Genomic DNA, 22,318 nt, shown 5'->3' with positions numbered 1-22,318 from the left:
GAGGCAGCTCAACCGAGCGGTATTAGTATTGATTCATTAATTTACTGTAACGGTGTAGAAAATGTTTTCATTTGATGGAACGAGTGATATTCATTGTATGTATGATGAAATGCAATACTTAATACAAATTTTAAAAGACATTTCTGACTCACCTTGTATATATATACAAAATTTTTTAACATATTTATTACTTTGGATATTGCTTTTTTATATAATTTAGATATATTTGTATTTTACAGATCAACACATGTGTGTCCTACAATTCTGCCTTTCACATCGTACCGGTGAGTGTTAAATTTTTTCGTATCTTAATATCTCACGGAATTATCTGTAAATATTATATTACAAAAATATCAGTTCGTAAAAATTTTAATTTGCAATGATGCAGCAGTTAAGTTTTCTGCATTATTCTTAGAAATTATGGTTGAAAAATGTATATACAGAGTGTTTAAAATTCGCGAAATTATATACTAGGGCAAGAAAGTTATCGAGAAATTAAATAATAAAAGTATTCGAGCATTTTTTATTCGAGTCATTAATTTTCGAAATATATAAGTACTTGGAGTTAATCTCTCAATCAGAAACTACGTTTTGACGATCATCCGTTTGCGCGTATGGTCTTAATGATGGTGTACTTAAAGATTTCTGCTAATCTGGTAATAAATTAGTATTTCATTAATAGATTCAAATTTCATTTTTTTTGCGATGCCAGGTGGTTAGATTAAACGGTTACAATCTCGAGACGCGAATATGTTCGCTCGGTATTCGTAGCACAATAACGTTCAAAAGCTCCGACGAAGGGTGCATGCATACCTCGAATGAATGGAAACAATGCGACGGAGGCAGTCGATGGCGAGTTGAATTGTGGCGGCAACTTATCCGGGAGTTACGCCAACGCTCGCTAGTTCGCACTTCGGAAAGTTTAAAAGCGAATCCAAGTCCTCCGTCTAGCAAATTTCTCTGCACTGTAATTATTCATACATCCGCGTAGTTTTGTTTGGGTTCATATCGTTACAAATACGCTGTGTCGTGGTATTAATTCAGAAACACGGCAATGAAGTTATCTCTCCTAACGATATAAGTTGCCCCAGATTTATCGCCTTTTCTTCCGAATAGAAAAGATTATAAGAGTCATTATTTCAATGAGATATCAATGATATCAATAACTTTTTTTATTCAAAGCAATTGAAAATATCAAGAACAAATTTTAACAAATACGATCTTATTTTGTAATTAATTTTAAATGAATTATATGGTTTAACTAAAAATAAATTGAGTTTTAAATTATATTACAGCAAAATATGGAAAATATGGAAAATATAAAAAGAAGTTTCGTAAAATTATGTTCTATCGCATATACACAAGTTTTTTTTCTAAGAAAAACTCTCGACTTTAAATCCGTCAAAGAATATACGTTGACAAAGGAAAGAAAATGAAGTTGAACGTGTTCGTAAAAATTCTGCAAATTTTCACATCTCTGTATATTTTATCTGAAATGCGAATAGTCGAGATAACTTTTCAAGACTTTTCCTACCTACGCGAATATCTTGCGTCTTAGCAGTAAGACTTGAGAGGTGGAAGACAATTCGCGTCGTCGCGGTGCAATTTTAATTTCGTTACTCTCGTGAAATGCCGGATTAGAGCGGCTTAGAAACGGCTGTTGACTGCGCAACGCGGGTATTCGGTGCTTACGTTTCAACGCGATGAATATTTAGCGACGGCGTTTCAAAACGTTAAGACGCCTCGTAGAGACGAGCGACTATATTCCAAGGTTAACCCTATCTCCACCTACGAGTGCCTAGCACGTTTCCGCAGTGCCTTGTAATAGGATACAATTCCACATTAACGTTCCGATAACGCGAATTTGCCACGAACCGCCGTACGGATGACAGTTGCAGGTTTATACCGATCATGTTTGCTTTAGTTATGTCACGTTACATTGACTCTAAAGACATTCATTGCGCATTACAGTGAAGATCTCTCTGGCGTTCGCTCTCTCTCTCTCTCTCTCTGATAATCTTATCAGAATATTATACCGAAAGAGAAGCTTTCTCGCATATACGCGATTATAACTCTAATCTATTTCTCTAATCTTCCTCTGTCTTTTTCCCTTTTATTATAGAGCAAACGTTTGGTGTAAATAATTTTTCATCATAGTTTTATTTATCACTTTACATTTTTTTTTTGTTTTTTGTTTTGATGGTTTTGATATATAAAGATTGTTTAAGTATTTTCGATTTATTAAAAATAATAAGCATTTAATCTTGAAATGAAATATGAGGAATAATATTAGAAAATTTACCGTTTCCATTTTTTCACATTTCATAAGCGAGTTTTATGATGAAACTCTGAAGGGCCGGTGACTTATTATCTTATGAAAGTGTAAGACAAAGATTTTTATAAAGAATTTAGTTGCAGAATATGATTTAGACTCGCACAAATAATCCGAAATAATCTTATCGTTTTGTAAAGACATTATAATCCGAACTGAAATTTATCTATTTTATATATTATTCGATAATCGACAAGTGACTTGAAATTTGCATCGCGATGTGCGGGACGCGTTGTAGAACGCGGGAAAAGTCAATGACTCCAATCGATTTCCTTGGGAACTGTAACGCGAGAGTCGCCGTGGATTTTAATCCGCCGTGTTCAATTAACGAACGCTTGCTGAGCCGTGACGCGTCAGCTGTATCATCGCGTGTAACGATTGCTTCCGACAATGCAACGCCGTTCGCAAATTGGAAAGCGATGCGCTTCACGCTCACGCGCCGGTGGTCGCGCGGCACGATCAGCGCGTTAATTATACAGATCAAGGGACAGTGCGTTGGGTGTATTTTAGGTAATTGGGAGTTTGCCGGAATCGTCGCGCGCCCCTTACACCGCCGTCACGCCTTCGTAACCTCTATAATACGGAAGCGCTTGTATACGCACGTGCGCTTCTCTTGAGTATCGAAGGAGATAATGCCGGTGAGAAAAGCGATAGCGAAACAATATTTCACATATTTAAAAAAGAAAATATTACAAATAAATTTGAAACCAAATTTTTAAGAGAAAAGTAGAGTCGAGATTCATAATATTACAATGCAGACTTTTAAATATTTTATGCGACGCGAGAGAGAGAGAGAGAGAGAGAATATTTAAACGAATAGCAATTTTTTTAAAAGCCGCTTAAAACAGAATAGTAACAATATCCATCTAACGCAAGAAAGTATGCTCTAATAATTTCTGAGTTACGACGGCCACTTTGTTTATCGATCTCCGGGAGTCGGTCCATTTTTACCTGGATGCAGCGGGGAGGCGTTCATCCGGCTGGATATCATTTATTTAGAATACACTCGCTCGACTTTTATTATTTACGAAACATCGATACACGGCGTTCGCGCGCCCCCGTGAGATGGAACGATACGTAAAGTGATTGGAAATTATATGTAGTCGCGCGAAGGAGAGTGAGGACACGTGCGGGGATTACTACGTCGGCCAACGTTATTTTCGCGCGGCAAGATCGATCGAATCGAACGACACGTCGGGACGCCGGAAAAGCTCGCGCCATTCGCCGATCCGTTTGTGATTTAGCGCAGCTGCAATCGCGCAATTCTGTCGACTTGGCGCGGTCGGGTGGTGGTTTGCGAAAGGGTGTAGGGTACCTACCCTACACCGCCCACCACCTATGGACGCATCCACCTACCGGTTTGTACCTCGTGGCGGATGACTCTCGTAGACTGGTGTTAGGGATCCATTAGCTAATGGCCACACCAGCCATCTGCTCGACATGGCTTTTATTCACCCATTGCATCCTCCCTATCTCTCTTCCTCCCTTCCACTCTTTCTCTCTCTCTCTCTCTCTCTCTCTCTCTCTCTCTCTCTCTCTCTCTCTATCGCTCACGCTTGCACTCTCTTCATCTTTTTTCCTCGTTACTTCGCTGTCCTGCGGTTTAGTACGGCCACAACTATACGAGCCAACGATTCATTTATTCATATTCTCTCTCCTTTTTCCTCTCTCCTCTTGGATGAACAGAGTGCGGTCGTTCGGTAACTTACGGCATGATTTCTTCATGCTTTGGATAGATCAACGATAATGTCGGAAGAAGCTCGAGATGTTACATTAGATATTAGATTAAGTCGACGAGCGAGTCTTGGCAAAGAGACGGATGAAGTCTATCTCCGCCTTTCGTTCGTCGTGTCTATTTGTATTCGCGTACTTTTCCGCTGTCCACGTACTTGTTCCCTCACGAGTTGAATGTTTTCAAGAATCTCGTGACGATGGTTAGGCGAGTTTTTGCGGAAAAGCTATGGAAAAGTGTTCGGAGTTGACGATCCACTTGGCGTTGCCAGTTTGGTCGTTACGCCTTACTTGGCGAGAAGAGTTCGCTCGATTCCCGGATAACGAGAGTAGGAAACTTCCCGCCACAGAAGTCTCGACACGTGAATGCGACCGGTGTACGATGCGGCCTTTAAATATTATCCCAATTCGTTCGTACGATCCCGACGCGTCTGAATCGCAGTTTCACCGCGAGAGTTTCCCGCTCGTTATTTTGCGTCGCGATCGAAGCTTCGAGGACGCGCTGATCATTAATAATATCTGAATGATTTGCGAACGTCATTGCACCATTCGCCGGATTATGCGGCATCGACGTCACATCGACGTATGCGATTAAGTGAGAATTAAAAACATAAATTTTTCTCATTAATTACATTTTTACGAAATAATCTCTGTTGGATATAAATTTAACAAAGTACAGTGTGTGAGTAAAATTATAATAATTAAAAAAACTTATGATTTTAATATTTAAAATTTAAAAAACTTCTTAGAAGAATAAAAATCGCAGGCAGATTCGGCGAGTGGAATACAAGGGGGGAAGGACGGATTTAAACTGTCTCGCTCTTGACTTATTATCGCGTACGTAGGGCTTTCGCGTCCAGGATTTTACGTACATGACCTACGTTTTACGTCCATTGTGGACATAGATACGACAGACGATGGGGAGATGGTACACACAAAACAATATTACAAATTTAGATGAGACGCGCGTGTGACGATGCATAATTCGCACTATCACGGAAAATATATTGTGCAAGCTTTTACAACGTCGTCGTTACCGTCCTCGCTTCCGTCAAGAGTGACAGAAACATACGAATTCGTAGCGAGTCGAAGAAGATGCGCGCAGAATTTAATCTCCGGTCGCTAGTGTCGGTTATCCAAGACTGAGCGTCATGGAAACAAACATTTGTATCTTTACGACAAAAGCGTCTCGACTTCCTCCCTAGGATTAATGATGTCATTGTCTGGTAATGCTTAACGCGCTTGAAGAAATCAATCTTATTCTAGTAATTTCAACTCGTCGGCGACTCTGTGCGATGACTTTAATAAGCTTTAAACTTACTTTTACACGCTAATCAATCTTAATTTCAAAATAATGATAAAAAATTCAGGGATATTTTACTTTGCAATAAATCATTCAATTTCGCTCCATACGTACAAAAAAACGGAACAAGTGACAATCATTTATTATGCATCGGAGATTAATCTCGTTGCACTTGTTGCGGAACAGATATTCGGCGAGCGTCATTTTTTCAATATCATAAGTTACATTCGCCAGCGTTTTCCTCAACAAATTGCACGCAGGAGTTTGTGAGGACGATTCCACATAAATTTCGGTGATTATCACGCGGACAGTGACCCGCCGTGATTTTATTCACGGTCGATCGAATTTTCCTTAACCGTGCGTCTTTGTTTGACGATCCGTGGATCCGCCGGTGAGGCTGGGACGGTCGAAAGGGCTGGATACGTGTGCTGGATACTTAAACGCGTGATATATGCGATATACGGTGCTGCCCACAGGTATTCGCCTGCTTGCTTGCACAGGTACACAGGCACGAGCCCGCCGCTCTCTACGCATGTTCGCCTACTTTACATCCCGATGAGTAATGCGCCGCTGTCCCAGCATTAAAAGCGCCAGTAACGTCGGCTTCGCCCCGAGGCCACGGTATGGCGATCGTCGTGAAAACCGTGCCGACGAGATGATAGACGAGCAGATTTAATGATAATAATACCCCTTTAAACAAATGGCGTTAAAAAAAATTCTACAGCGTCGACGGGACGATTATACGGGACGAACGAGCGTTCCTCGGCGCGTTTTCACGACGAGCGGATGAGTCGCGTGATCATAAAAATTGCCCGTTACCAAATTGATATCACGGATCGGCAATTATCGACGCGACACATTCGGAATAAACGTTATTTTTATCTAAATATTTTCTGACGAGATTTTGCAACGCGTCATGTAAATTCAAACTGTCGACTGCGCGCATATTACTTGATAGCGCGATTGACCCACGAGATAGTATCGAAAAAAATATAGTAAAAGTATTTCGAGAGATTCTTCGTTTTTAACGTATACTGGGGTAAAAATAACACATGTTATACGATAAGCTTCGCGATAAATCAAATTCATCGAGACCCAGATCTTTTTTATGACCGCTTTCGACACACTAGAGAGGATGCAAGGAGAGCAGCTCATATGGGAATTGCGCATACGATACGAATACGTGATTGGATCGGCAGCCGTTTGTCATTTTTATTGACATGTGAGAACTGTGCTAACAAGTGTATATCTCTCATATATATTGTACATTACAACATAGCATGTTCCGCGTATTTTCAAAAAATCGTTATTTATCATCGTATACGTATAATTGATAATTTATCATTAAATTAATTAATATTTTATATGTTTTGTATTCATAAATATGATATGAATGTTTTGTCTAAAGCTAATACATTAAAGTTAATAAAAGAAGAATTTACGTTACATCCTGATATTAATTTTATCGATCAGTTCAATTACATTACCTAATAATTCCGCAATATAATACATATTATTCAAAGTGGGCTTAATTTTGCTTCGCGGTTTAGCGGTAACGTCGAGTACATTGCAACTTAATTTATTAATCGAAGTATACCATAGTTTAGCCGCATTCGAGAATTGTTAATACAGTGATCGGTTATCGGTCGCGCTTTTCTCATAGAAAGCGCGTAATAATAGCTTTATGCTTCGCACTCAAAAATTCTTAATATTCAGTATGTAGTCAAATACACAAATTGTAATGAGTTTACATTTTCGAAAATAAATAGCGCGTTGTGATATAATATCAATACCATCTTGTATGTGTGTGTGTGACTTTTAGTATTCTGGAAAAATGATGTTGCCTGAAAAATTATATTCTTTGAATATAATTTTATTACATCGTTAATCGTTAACGTTGATAAACAGAGTTATAAATAAAGAAGTAATTTTTATCCGGAGCATGACTTTTAAGTTATTGTAACTCTCTTGCTCGACGCGTCGGAGTAAGTACAGCGTAGAACTCGACATTGTTGTCTCGGAGTCTCGCATTACGCGTCTGTTTTCCTCCAAGAAGTGTACCTACTAATTACTCCCTGTGTCAGTCTCCTCGTTAACTTTAGACGAGTGCAATGTTATAGCGAAGAGAGGAAATTCTGGGTAAAGGCGGAAATGTATTAACGCATTCGATCGATATCGTGTTCTAAAATTTCCTATGCAATGTTTTTCTTATATAAATACAGTCGTGTGTTGATGTTATTTGTCGCGCGACGCCGAATTTCCGTAATTGTAAAGAGATTTATTATCTCGAGTATAAATAATATACTGCAATTATATAGAGTAAATATAAACGTTGGTTAATATGCGATCGTTACCGGTTTTTTTTTTCCCCCCCAGTTAAATTTCCAAAGTCTAGTAATTTCATTAAATATTATTACAATTCGATGCGAATTTATAAAGCTTGCGAATCGTAGATGCACGGGATGGTTGTCTTTCGTAAAATTGAATGTTGGATGATAGAAGCAAATAGGTTGTCCGCTGGAATACCTTCGGGAAAGCAAATACCGGCAATCACTGGCAATCGAGATAACCAGCGATATAACACGATTCTCTCAGTTTACAATTACTCGCTCATCCGACTCGGTGTTGACTCTCGGCGATTGTTTCCTTCAACAAGTGCCTCTCCTAATTACTCGTCGACCGAGAGTCCTCGTTAGAGTTTCTCGTAGACTGCGGAGACGGAGTCGGTAATAAAGGAGCAGTGGAGAAAAAAAGAAAGAGAACGCGATCGCGGCAAGGCGGGCCGTGAATCAGGCCGGAAGACTCGATAAAAAAGAAAAAAGGTTGAGAAAAAAATAAAAAGCGAGAATGCGCGCGGTCGAGAGTTTTCGTATTGCCGGGGATTCCTTAAAAAATTTTTTTTTCCTTCGCGTCAATTATAATTGTGATGTTGCGCGAGATAAACAGGCGTGTGCGAAGATAGGAAGAGAACGAGAGAAAAAAAAGAGACGAGCACATAAATTTAATACGATTCTTCGAGAAATTTAAATAATAGACATTATTTTTTAAGTTTTATTTCTCTCTTTTTGAACTATAGTTTAATTGAATTGGAAAAAATAAGCAATTGAAAAACAGATTTCGGGTATATGCAGAATACGTAAGAAAGAACTAAGTAGAATCGATATATAGGATTAATAGTTAAGATTATCACGCTCCATTATCTACTAGAGACACAACGGGATGTATAGGACAATGTGACGCGTAATCGATCGTACGTTACATTATGTGTAGCATCGAAACCGTATGTACATGTATATATGTATGTGTCTAATGTAGAAACTATCGTTATTGCCGTTTGTAGAATCTACCTTTGCCGCGAGTTTAAATATAATCGATGAATATGCGTTGTATATACGACGCAAACACGACGGTGAAACGTATTCCGGTGGAAGGGAAAAACCAAAGAAACGGAAAAGAACCGAATAAATTATCGGCGGCTGCTTAGTCGTGTTTGTTGTACCGATGGTAATGATCGAAGATGAGAGGCAAGTGTAAAAGGGGATGTTTGCTGAGACGTGTACCGGACGGAAGAGGGTTGAACGGAAGGGCAGAAATGAATACACATCGGTGTCAAAGTGCTTGGGAACGGGCAAGGGGGCCGCCGCTTTTGTTGTGCCTCTCGTTACGTTATTAAAATTGGCCCTGCGGAAACACTTAACGGCGTGACGAGTAGCTCCAGGCGTTCTAAGATATGTGTCTTCTCATGACAGAGGCACTTGGTACTTCTCGGTCTGTTTTTTCTCCGCTCATTATAAATCATTGGCGAAATTTCGTCGTGGTCATTTTACAAATTTAACTTTATTAAATTTCAGTTTTATTCACTTTAAGCCATTTAAATAAGATAACAGATTCTAAATAATATGTGACATATTGAACGATATTTATTTGAATTTAAAAATCTGTTTTACTGTAATAATATTTTTATCTCCTTTTTTTTAAACATCTTCGTGTGTCCATTTATGTGTGCGATAATCATATCAATACAAGATCCGATCAATAACCTCGATACGTTCGTGCAAGATAAGATTGAAAAGAATTTCACGCAAAGAATTTCCGGCTCTGCGAGAACTCTCTCCGTAAGGCTGTCTCGATGTTTTCGAAAAAAGAGAAAAGAAACGCGTATGAGTCAAATGTTTACGGCCAAAAACGCAAAGTTACGAAACGCTCGTCGACTTAAACGAGCTTTTATGACGTATATAGGAACTCTCGCGGTATGCAACTCGCAGGAAATCATACTTGACGGCACGCTTGAGTCAGCTGCCCTTTCTTAGAAGCACGAGGCAATCTCGAAGACGCATCCACTGCTTTATCTGCTCATTCACGGGTACGACTGCGAGACGCGGAACGGCTGTATCGAATGTCCCGACTTGGGCTGATTGCCGCAATACCGGGAAAAGGCTTAACGAACGGATTGTTGCCTCGTCGGAGCGTGTGACGGTCACGCGGCAGGATGAATGTCTGACAAGTAATAAAAGGCTTTTTTTTTCCCGACTATGCACGGAGATACGCGCAACGGCCATATCCCTGCATACGTTGAAACATGCCACGAGAGAAAAAAAAAACTTGGAATTATATTCGGGCAAACTAGATGGGACAGTGATTGACGCCATCGGATCTAAATTGTCAGGTTCGTTCATTCGCGCGTTGACTGATGGATATCAAGTACGGCGATTTTGTAGAAAAAGCGAATGATATAAATAGATATATAAAATCTCATAAATTAATATATAAGATTATTGATCTTGCTTTTTAATATTGCGATCAAACATTATCGTAAATAGCGTCGACGCTTCTCATTAGTTGCGATGTCAAATTAATGAGAAAATTATTTCAGTTGTAAAATAATCATATTTGAATATTAAATGTTATATAGATATAACACTTAATATATTCCGCATATACATATAATGTCGATATCGGATTTAACAATTTTTTATACAAGCGATCAAACTTTATTCATTAAAGCGCAGCGGCGTTTATGAACTCGACAATGCAGTCGGTAATTACACTAATGCGCGAAGCGATACGTGCAAAGAGCACATATTTGGTTATTAATTTCTTCCTATAAACGAGCGCGTTTGTGCTTTGACATGAGTTGAAGCCCGAATATATCGAGCAAGGAAATACTCGATATTGAATATCCGCTCATCTAACTGCGCATCTCGCGGTATACGGGAAATTGCTTAACGAACAAGCTATAGACTCGCGTAACGAGGTACACTAATTCACGTTCTCGTCTACGGTGCGCGTGCAACCCTTAAGGAAGCTTGACGGATAATACGCAATATTGCAGGCTGCGTTCTGTACATGGAAATTAGTTCCTTGTTTGGGCGGGGGACGACAGGAGAGGGGAAGTATATATGCGAAATGAAAATCGAATTGCGCGGCTCGTCGGTCGAAAACGTTTTCGTTATTGCAACTTAGCGCGCGCGCGTCGCGTGTACCTTGAATATTCATTCCCCGTGTCGTGTCACAATACGCTATTGTTGCATTCTAATAGAAAGCTGCTCATTGTTCATAACGCTTGCACGGAGGAAGAGAGAGAGAGAGAGAGAGAGGGAGAGAGTGAGGGAGCGGACAGCATGGTGCCGCTCGCGCAAAATACTGACAAATATGGGAGCTAGAAGCGTTTTCGTGATTTCGGAGCAACTCGATTTTTGCGCCGACATGTAACAGCATTAATTCTCTAATCCTTTTGTGCCGCTTGATGTCAGTGCCTCTGCTTTATAACGCTGTTTTCGCTGATTCTGTCTGAACGCGGCGAAATGTAAGGCGCGGCGATGCTCGGTGAAGTTTACCGGCGAGGAAGATGTGATTAAGTCCGTTAATTATTTCGTTGTCGGGAATAAGGGAGAGAAGGGGATGTACGCGCGAAAAACACAAATCCGCTCACGGGAAAGTATTTCCATAAAAAATTCACCGCTTGTTTCGCGGATCAGAGGGAGGAAAATGAGATCATCGTGGAGAGGGGGAGAGAGAAAGAGAGGAGATCCTAAATGCATTCGCCGTCGTAATTCTGCTTCGCTACTGATTACTACCAACTTCCGTTTGCACCGCGGCAGGCGCACTAAGTGTAATTGTCCGTTGTGTCAATCAACCATTTCCGCGCGGGGTGGCCGCCAAATGGCTTCTTTAGTCGGAACGGGATTGAGAGCTAAACCCGAAGATACCTCGTCCGTCCGTAAAGAAAACTTTATTATATCTTCAATTAATTTGTGATGTTATTTAAATAAATGATAAAGAAATGATTTTGTTAGTATTTTATACATATCTGGGTATTATTGATATTATTGCTATATCAAAGTTCAACATGAAATTCTAGTTATATTCTCTTGGCCTGGTATAAATTCATTAGGTTTGCGTATAAGTTTCTACGTTGTGTTTGCGTTCGCATTGATATTTGGAGCGAAAATTTACCCTTGTTCTCGGAATAACGAGGCTCTCCGCATTGCATCGCGTAACGAGTGCATAACATGGGGGATGCGCATCGTGAATATCGAATTCGTGCCGCCTACCTTCGTCCTCCAGTGCGCTTACGAGCGGAATTGCTTAATGACGATACTCGTTCTCTCGTTCACTTAGTTTAGCATGATACCAATGGGGAAACCGCGACATAAGTGGATGGTGTCCTGCGTGCTCTCCCAAGCCCTTCTATACGGTTAAGTGCACCAGGGTTGGCTGCCGGAGGGTGCAGTCACACCATCCACGAGTGGGCAAACTTGAGGGGAACATTCCGGCCGGGCTACGAAACGTCTGTCACTTCTCGTTCATAATTCGCATTACTTTGTTTACGCGCATTCACATTTATGTTCTGCATATTTACTCTCTCTTATCCGATCTATCTAATGAATACCGAGTGTGTGTGTATTTCTTCGAAAGGTTTAATATTTGAAATTTTACAATTTTTAAAAATTATGACGTTTAAAATATAATCTATCATTCTATAAAATTAAATTCGAAAATATCTTTAGAGAAAATAGGAAAAGATAAATTTTAAACGGGAAATATAAATTCAATAATCTTGCAAAAAAATCAATAATTTTTAAAATTATGAATCTGTAATTGGCGAAAATTTTAAAATAACAAAGTAACGAAAAATTCATTTATTTCGATATAAAAGTGAGTTCTTTGAGCTAACGATAAGCACGATTATCTTGCAATCCCGAAAATTATATACGTTTATATACTTTCGACTATAATCGGCGAGTAAAGATCATTGTATAAAATTGCCGTAAGCTTCGAGAAGCCTGCACACGGTATAGGGCAGTGAGCGATGTAAAACGTGTGTTATCAATATGTCGTACGTTTGACATAGTTCGTTTCGCACATGATCATCCCTCGCTTGCTTCGTCACTCTCGTTCTACCATCAATCCCATATTTCTCTCTCCATCTTCTCTATTTTTTTCCCTCTTCGTTTTATCATTGGAAGTATATGGGCGGAGGTATGTGCGTTGTCAGATCAAAAGCATGAAAATACGGGGGAAACCGTGACTGCGTCCGGCAGAAACAATGAAAGCAAATACGGGCAATGGAAAACTACCGGGCATAAAAGAACGAAAAAGCGGTCATTGCGAGTTACAAAGGACCGCGTGGAAAAGCACCGTAGATATCCAGTTTGGGCAAACACGAGAAACGAATGGAAAAAAGAGAGAGAGAGAGAGAGAGAACGCGGAGCAGACGCGCGCGCGCGGTCTCCGATATTGCCGAAAACCACCGACTTCGGAACCGATATCGACAGTCGCAGACGTCATATGCCGGGTTTTTTCGGATGTCCGACGAGCGGAATTGGGATGGGAATCGATTGCGGCCAGAAATAATCTCCAGCTTTTTGAGCTTGACGTCTCGGCGTCCCTTTCTCGTGAAAGAGCAGCGACACGGTTATCGAATTTATTTGAGCAGCAAAATTTGTTCGTTCATGTAAAATCTTCTGCTCGATTGCGCGACTGCAACGTCGTTTATGCAGTCTTATGGGGGAAGTATTTGTGGATGATGCTTTGACATCATTAATGCGGAATAATAAGTTGCGTATATCGTATCGTGCATTCTACGAAAGCAAGACACAAAACGCGTAGATGAAAGTAGATTGCAAATGCGAAACGATTCAAGTGACGTCGTACGAGATATCGCCGAGCAAGAGTATCGTATTTCGACGATATTACATATTCCGCGTAGGTATATGATTGAATCAACATACGTGCCAAGTAGTAGTCGCAGTAAAGGCGGACGGATCATACAAACAGCGATATCAATCGTTGCAAAGAGAATTGAAAGATGTACCGATAACTGTAATTTAGTAATTAATGGATTTCAGACTCAAATGTAAAATTGAACGTTTAATTCATACAAAAGATGATTTCATAATCAGCTGTCGCATCGCGAAGCTGAATTTTCTATTTCCGATATTTAATTAATTTTCAACAATAACGCGTTATTTCGCGAATCATACTTTTCGATCCGTGCTCCTCGATATGTAATTCGACGTTTCAGCTTGTACGAAGTTGATGATGCGTATACGTTCACGGTCACGCGTGAATCATCATTTCTTCATGCATGTATAACGCATACGTATGTACAATGGTGTGTGCGTTTCAGCGCGAGCCAAAGGCACCGAAGTAATTGCGAAAAAGAGTTATTCTGCTGTCCGAATAGCTTTCACCAAAAGCGCTGTTCTTTTTCCGCAGTGTAAAGAGAGAAAGAGAGAGAGAGTGTATACGTGAGAGAGAGAGAGAGAGAGAGAGAGAGAGAGAGAGAGAGAGAGAGAGAGAGAGAGAGAGAGAGAGAGAGAGAGAGAGAGAGAGAGAGAGAGAGAGAGAGAGAGAGAGAGAGAGAGAGAGAGAGAGAGAGAGAGAGAGAGAGAGAGAGAGAGAGAGAGAGAGAGAGAGAGAGAGAGAGAGAGAGAGAGAGAGAGAGAGTGAGTCGCATGCTGGGACATTAAAGTCTCGAACGTTGCTTTTCACCGAGATGCAAATCCATGGTCTTATAAATAAACCCTTTCTCGAACGCTTTATTCTCGCACACATTCATGGCGCAAAAGTTTCGTCAGCACGCGACGTGCTTTAGGCGATTAACTATGTATCGCGGTTCATTAGTCGTGCAGTTTTATAAAATAATAACACGCGCGTGTGCGCACCTTCTCTGCCCCCCCATACTGCTCCAAAGAACACACACACATACACTTTTCCTCTCCCTCTCTTTCTCTCTTTTTCTTTCTCGATTACGCTCTTTACATTTTCGATATTTATGAGGATCGTTACCGCGGATACGGGCAATATTTCCACAAAATATCGGCTCAGAAGAGCTTTATTTTTTTATTTCTATAGTAAAAACCGCTCGGCTGTCTATTGTCCCGCAAAAATTCGCACAAATCCTTTTGACGTCGTTGAATCGCTGTCTCTATCTCGATCGATGTATTAACTGGTGAATTTTTGGCCCGTGATAAATGTGCGAATTTTCGTGGAGAACTTTTTATCGCGCGTACAGAGACATATATTTTTGCACGTGGAACTAAAAAAATTATTGTCGATATATTATTGTTGATAATGCTCAGCAAAGTGCAGCACAAGTAATTGCTTGCAATTACGCGTTATTTTACATTATCTAAGATGTCTCTTAATTTAAGAGAGGCAAATGATAGACGGTATTCTCGAATGAAACGCACTTACCAATTGAAACTCACGACGAGGGGTGCGCTCATGATATCGAAACACCGGCACTTACACGCAATTGCTTTCGAGTATTGCGCTTTCAGAAAAAATTTCGGTTCTCCCGGGTCCATTATATCCGAACCGCTCTTGCGTGCTCGCATTACCAGTAATAATTCGTATACGTCTAGCTATACGAGGGTGAAAAACGTGGGGGGTCCCGAGAAACAAACGACAAGTGGGTATGCGTGTAACGATCTCGCGTTCGATACACGAAATAGTACAGAATATTTATATTAGTACAGAAGACGTGTTTCTCTCTATATCGCATTTTATGGTAATACAAATTTTATCAGTTTTTCGTATCATAGATAAAATTCGTATAAATAGTAATAATCTTTACATAAGTACATTCTATGATATAAAATGAAACGAAACTTTCTAACTTAATTAAACTAAATATTAGCAAAAATGTTTAACTCAAATAATATTTTCAGTTGCAACAAATCTGTGTGTGTGTGTGTGTGTGTGTGTGTGATTGCATTACTTTATTTAAAAAATTCATTATTTAACTTTTTATTATTATCTTTATTATTCTGGTGCCTATTAATTTCATAATATACGAGTATATAATTTTTAATTATGACATTTAAATTACTTATATCGCGTGAGAGTGGACGAACGCGGTGCGAAGCGTGGAGCGTAAATTTAATAGAAAATCTGCGCGACACATTTCAATAAATTAACGAGACGTCGCACGTATGTCGGAAATGATTGCATTCGCGAATAACATCCCGGATTTTTAAGCACATCGTGCGCCGGGATTGGAGCTCAGGTGCATACCGTTCGTTCAGGAAAATCCCGGCGAGGAGACGAGGCAAGTTTATTGCGCTTGTCGTAGAAAGAAGAGGAAAAGAGTGTAATCGCGCGAATACTGTCGATTCGTTTGGACTCTCATATCTGAAATTGCTGTCGCCTCGAATCTATTATATCCGAGCCGGTGAGGCCTGAGAGCCGGATCTCTCCGTAATAGAAATCCGTGGCCGAGTTCGTTAATTCGCGCCGGTATATGCGACGAGTTCTCTCTGAAAGCGAGAAAGCGATAGAAGTCGAAGAGGGAGAGAGAGAGAGAGAGAGAGAGAGAGAGAGAGAGAGAGAGAGAGAGAGAAGGAGAAAGAGACGAAGGAAAGCGACCTGATAACAGACGCGCGAAAAAGGGAGAGAACGAGAATGGAGGAATGAAACTCGATGAAATAGGAAGAACGGTAGGGATGAAGTTGGAGAGCGCGAGCTACTCGAGAAGAGAGAAAACCGGGGTACCTACGATTCTATTGAACGAGGGGCACATCTGCCGCGTTGCATTGTGCCGCACGCTGCACTCATCCGCATCATCCGATCTGCTCGACGCAACCTCGAACCCCTCGAGAAGAAAAGAGCGAGCGAAATGACGAGGTGGATCACGAGAGGAAACGAGAAAGAGAGAGAGAGAGAGAGAGAGAGAGAGAGAGAGAGAGAGAGAGAGAGAGAGAGAGAGAGAGAGAGAGAGAGAGGGAGGGAGGAGAATAAGTCGTTGTTCCCCTTGCGGCCTCGTGCCGGAGTTATATCGTCATATCGTCCTACCTGCCGAACGATAAATCCGCTCGATCCTTTTCAATGAGGCACCCACTCAAATTTATGAGGGAATTAATAGTAGATCTAGCAAAAAAGTATCGGCGATATATCGGTTACTCGTGAGTAAGGCCGAGAAGAAGGCACACGACCATTGCCTGTAGCTGAATCTCGTAGTTGCTGTTAATATTTTCAGCGGCCGGAAGCATTGAAAATTTTCCGCTTAAAACTTTGGAATATATATTATATCGCTGAGAAATATCGTGCTGCTAATTTAACGCGCGCTGAGCAGAGTTGCGCGTGATATCATGGTTAATTTTGCGATCCGTTCGCGTTCTATTTATTCCCACCAAGAGTTCCGATCAAAGTTGCTGACGCGAATTAGCCGCATCGGAACGGTGCTTAATTCGATTAAAGAGTCGTTCATCTCCGTCGATCATCACCGTCGCAAATAAAAATTATTAACTGTTTAAACGCTCGTCTCGCTACAATAAAGCGTGATATATTCCCTTTTCATCGTGCGAGCAAAATGCGTCGGAAAATTGGACGGAGCAGGATGACGGCGGGGTATAAAGAGAAGCGCACCCCGCCCTTATAATCCGGAGTACATTTTTCACGCCGGCATGTTATATTACATATTTATGTCACGCTCGATGTCCGACTCCCTCCGCGTTACGTTGGATATGCAACAACTGCGCTCTTAGGACGCGGCGCCCATTAATGATTCAGCGAGCCGAACAAAGCGCGGTGCTTGAATTTGTTTAAGACTTCAAAGCAGAGACGGATTTCGAGCTGAGCAAAAAAGACATGACGAATATAGGTACCGAAAATTTTCGACGAGAAAAATTCTTACGAAAAAGCAGATATCGAAACAAAAAATATTATAATAATAATTATAAAGATATCTCTACAAAAATGTTCTACTCCATGAAATATGTATATAAAGGAAATTTCAAATGTAAATAAATTTTTCGAGAGTGCGTTATTATGAAAATCTATATTAAATTTATCGAAAATTATTTCCTTTCTTATAAATGAATCATACATATATCGATTTTAATACATGTAATTAGTTGTTACTTTTTTATCATACATGCATATTGCATTATGGAGTAAAATATAATTTTTGGTATTACAATTTTTTTAAATTATTATTATATAAAGTAATTATACAAATGCATCGACTCCAAAGTTTGATTAAACTCGCGCAAACTGCGTTACGCGAATGCCTTTTCTCTCCCTTCGCCACATATTCGGTTTATTTTATCCTTTTATTACTCTGCGTTTCGCTTAACTATATCGTGCAGCGCCACGATGTGCAATCCCCTGTACACGATACATGAATCTTCTTCACCCTCATTGGATGAGTTTTGACGGACGAGAATGAGAATCGGGGACTTACACGCGATTATAAACCCTCCAACGAAGCCCTGTGGCTAGTTGGCCCACTTTCGTATAACTTTCGACGTCCGGTTAAATCTGGCCATTCGCGTGAAACGCGGATATAAAATCATTGGCTGTATAAATCCAAATCACAAGAGCACTTTGAATTTAAAGAAACTTAAGACTAAAATTTTCATTAAATTAAAATAACATATTATTACACTAAATTTATGACATATGTATACTTATCAATTAGATTTATAATACATTTAGTGTGTATATAATAAATATATTTTTATATCTCGTATGTGTAAATCATAAATAGTTTTATACTACATCGCAAAAGATGATGTATACTGATTCTTTTTTTATTTATTTTTGCCGATTATCTACCATACCTGGCAACGATATATTACACATATATGATATAAACTCTCTCTCTCTCTCTCTCTCTCTCTCTCTCTCTCTCTCATAGATATTATAATATTATAATATGAGATATATGTACGCAATAGGATGATTATTTTGATCGAATAATAAGGGTGATAACGATTGTCCTCGATTGCATTGTCTGGTCGAGATAATTTATCACATCGATGAATTTATGGCTACTAGTGCGATGAAGGGGTTAATTGCATATCCTAGTGTATGTTGAGTAGTTGATTCTATTATTCGAATAACGGCTGCTGCTTCATTTACATGGATAATTAGGTAACGTAATATCTGCGAAGCCCCGATATTACCGATACATCTATATTTGCAATCGATATGAATAAATATCGTCACTTGATTAATAAAATCATCGTTATGGATTATTGCCGGCTTTCTTTTGAATCTGCTACGAATAAATCAGTTTGCGCGCGATTGGATTATATTCCATGCGATGTTGAATTATTCGTCCTTCTAATTTATCGAATCGATATCGTCGTATCGGCACGTAACATACATTAGAGTTTAAATAATCGTACGTTGGACGAAATTTGCCTAAGAGTAAAGTGCACAAATTGCAATAAAAACGCTGGAGAAAAAATATAATTATTAAAATATAATTAAAGTTTCGTGTATCCATAGGTAAAATGAAGGGAGGTCGTGAGTAATTAATTCAGTCGTGTCGTCTCGTGGCAGCTAGGAGATTTAATTCTCTTATCTGCCATCGGTCTTACGAGAAAAGCGAATGCGATTATGACAGTCGTCGAGTTTTTCGGTCACGACGAGCGCACTCGCTCCTCGCGCGCGTGCACGCCGCTGTGAAATCCTACCGAAAGGGCGTTCACGATCACGATCGAGGGTTGTATTCAAATACTCTGATCGCACGCCTTTCACGTGTCCCGAATTTACATATAGGGTTACGACTCCATTCGCGGCCAAAATGAAATAATCTCGTTATGTAAATGGACGCCTGTAGACGTCTGCGAGATGCGACGTGACGCCACGGTATCGTCCTCGTAACAATGCTGCGCGTCGAATCTTTTCTTTATTTTCTCGTCATCTTCAACGCTATCCCCCTGGGAGCGCACGCAATGCCGACATAGCGATATAAAAGTCATTGCGAATTTTACAACCCGCATTACGGAGCTCCGACCGGTCTATCAGCTTGGGTAATTATTCGGCAATGCGATGTTTACATATTTATACTCCAGCTTGTATTACAAACGCGCATTTTGAACGATTTTAAATAATCGATAATGAGCAATACGAATATATTTGGCTATACGAGCGAGGGTAGATTGGAGCGTATCTAGACCGAGCGATCTCATTCGCGTCAAGTATGAATTATTTAAGTATATTGTTGAATAAACATCAACTCTTAAGACTGGCATCTCGCCTGCCACCGAGTTCTGAGAACGGTATCTTGGAAATATGTCTGTTGCCTGTCTAAGAAACACGCAACGCGAAGGAATGAGGCATTCAAACGGGGTCAAGATGTAACACATACCACCGACATACCAAGTTAGGCTTTTGGAATAGAAGATGAAGTAGTAGACACATTGCCTTCTCTTAGAAAGCATACAACTATCAAAATCATGATCTATAAAAATTACATTTAAGAAATTCGAGAGAGAAAGAACTCGAAACTATCTCACAAATGGATGTGTTTGAAAAGCATTCAAAATTCGCATAACATAGATATTTAGGAAAATTGTTAAGTTGGCTTTTATCGAGTAAATACAGCTTTATTATATCTCAGAGAAAAATTTACTGATAATCGTGCGTACGTATTATTCAAGTCAAGGAAACTGTGAAACACAACTGCATTACGTAACTTGTTACGAGGGAAGGGACGCGCTTCTCGTATGTTAACGGCGATAACCGCGGGCGCGAAAAGAAATTAATCGAATGGAGGTTGGAGAGTTAGAGCGTCGGGTGATAATTCATTCTTACGCCTAGCGCGTTCGGCTCGGGTTACGAGCACTCGCGTAATCGTCTCTCGTGAATTGGATTCGTCGTGAGTTATGCGACAGCGTAATATGTGCGAGGAGATGTGTGACGGTGACGGTGTCTCGTTATTTCGCGCGCGGCCATTCACGGTGGACGCGAGACGTCGCGAGTCGTTGTCCAGCCTCATTCGACGTGGCGTCGCGATTCATCGTAAATTAAAAGAACGAAGGGAGCAATCAGCGATCCCGCAATAGACCGTCGAGATAAGACTCGTCGCGTCGTTGGCTCTCGTTTAAAGTCGAGCGACGACGTCTGAACGAAAGCAGTACGCGGATACAGAATTGGGTCCCCTCGTTCTTCCTCGTATTACCGCTGCTCTCGTCCGTCGTTAAGAAAATCCTCGTCTATTGTCCCGGGTCAGTTACGAGACGACGAAACGCGCACTCTCTTTCCGTCTCCGTCTGCCGTTCCTTTTTCCGTCTGTCGAAGACGAGAATTAGAGAGATAAATATGTAGAGAGTGTCGTTGGCCTCTCTCTTACCGAGAAAAGTCCCTCTTCTGTTGCACAAGGAGATGCATATGCATGGGCGTTCGCGGGGAAACGTCATGATTCTTCACGCGAATCAGGCTGTCGCACGTTTCTTTTCTTGCCTCTCTTTCTCTTTCTCGTTCTGTGAATCTTTTCAACTTTCTCTGTCTGTCTGTCTCTTTCTCTTTCTTCCTCTTTCCTCTTTCAACCTCTCTCGAACTTCTTTCTTCCGTTCGTGTGATAAAACAGCTCAAGTCGGCTTTCGCGATAAGAAGGAAAAAGCAACGGCGTGTATCTGTGTACTCGAGATTATTTTATCGTGGCGCATTGCGATACACGTGGGATTTAGCTGTTTTCCCCTCTTTTTCCCCTCTTTTTCCCCTCCGAGGATAGATAGATGCGTCTTGGTTAAAGTTTTTCCTTCTGAATTCTGTCAGTGCGTTCATAGTACGTATTATCATTGTTTTATTTTATACATTAATATTATATAAGAAATATAAAAATAATAATATATAATAATAATATAGATATGCATAAATCGAATGTGAAATATACAAAATAATATATCCTTTACAATTTATTATTGACCTTGTAATAATTTGATTTGTTTCGATAAGCTATATTATACAGGGTGTCTGACATGTAAGTAGCCAAACGAAAAGTGGAGATAGATCGGGTCAACCTGAAGCGAAAAGTCCTATACCATTTTGCTAAATTCGCAATAATTATTATGTTATTAATTAAAATGTATGAGCCAATGAGCGCGTGGGAAGCGGTAGATCGGAATCTATAGAAATGTAAAATGGCTTACTTGTTTATGTCTCTTAGCGTCGGAAGTATCAGCTAAGCGAGAGAGGCGCAGTCACGCGGCGAGCGACACCGCGCTGAAAAATAATTATCACGCATCGAGTGACGAGCGATGTCACCGCGCCGGAAAATAATTATTCTCTCCAATTGTTTTTTCGATGGCAAGACAATGATGCCCTATCATTTCCACACCACCTTGCGTGACTGATATTTCCGACGCTAAGAGACATAAACAAGTAAGCCATTTTACATTTCTATAGATTCCGGCCTACCGCTTCCCACGCGCTCATTGGCTCAGACATTTTAATTAATAACATAATAATTATTGCGAATTTAGCAAAATGGTATAGGACTTTTCGCTTCAGGTTGACCCGATCTATCTCCACTTTTCGTTTGGCTACTTACGTGTCAGACACCCTGTATATTAACTTTATTGACTATAAAACGGGGATGTTATTAATGAAAGTGGCGTCGTGTGTTGTAATTACGATCAATAAAAGTTTATGAATATATTGCGTCCGTATAATAGGTATCAAACCGGAAGAGAAATGAGGTCAGTTGTAAA

General features: G+C 40.2%; 2 protein-coding genes across 3 annotated transcripts in view; one reads left to right on the top strand and one right to left on the bottom strand.

Moving 5' to 3' along the window:
* Positions 1–22,318, top strand: part of LOC138944875 (uncharacterized) — a 279,898-nt gene that overhangs the window by 12,759 nt on the left and 244,821 nt on the right. Inside the window, exon 2 of the mRNA XM_070315941.1 lies at positions 240–284. Coding sequence (XP_070172042.1) covers positions 240–284 — 45 coding nt within the window. The remainder of the gene's footprint in view (positions 1–239; positions 285–22,318) is intronic.
* Positions 1–22,318, bottom strand: part of LOC138944978 (discoidin domain-containing receptor 2-like) — a 111,693-nt gene that overhangs the window by 70,552 nt on the left and 18,823 nt on the right. The gene's annotated exons all lie outside the window — the stretch shown is intronic.

This window comes from Polyergus mexicanus, unplaced genomic scaffold (assembly GCF_030449975.1).
Source record: "Polyergus mexicanus isolate NDT 795.1 unplaced genomic scaffold, iyPolMexi1.0 SCAF_3, whole genome shotgun sequence".
NCBI classification, from domain to species: domain Eukaryota; kingdom Metazoa; phylum Arthropoda; class Insecta; order Hymenoptera; family Formicidae; genus Polyergus; species Polyergus mexicanus.
The sequence above is the reverse complement of the archived record's forward strand: the minus strand, read 5'-3'. Positions and strand labels throughout refer to the sequence as shown.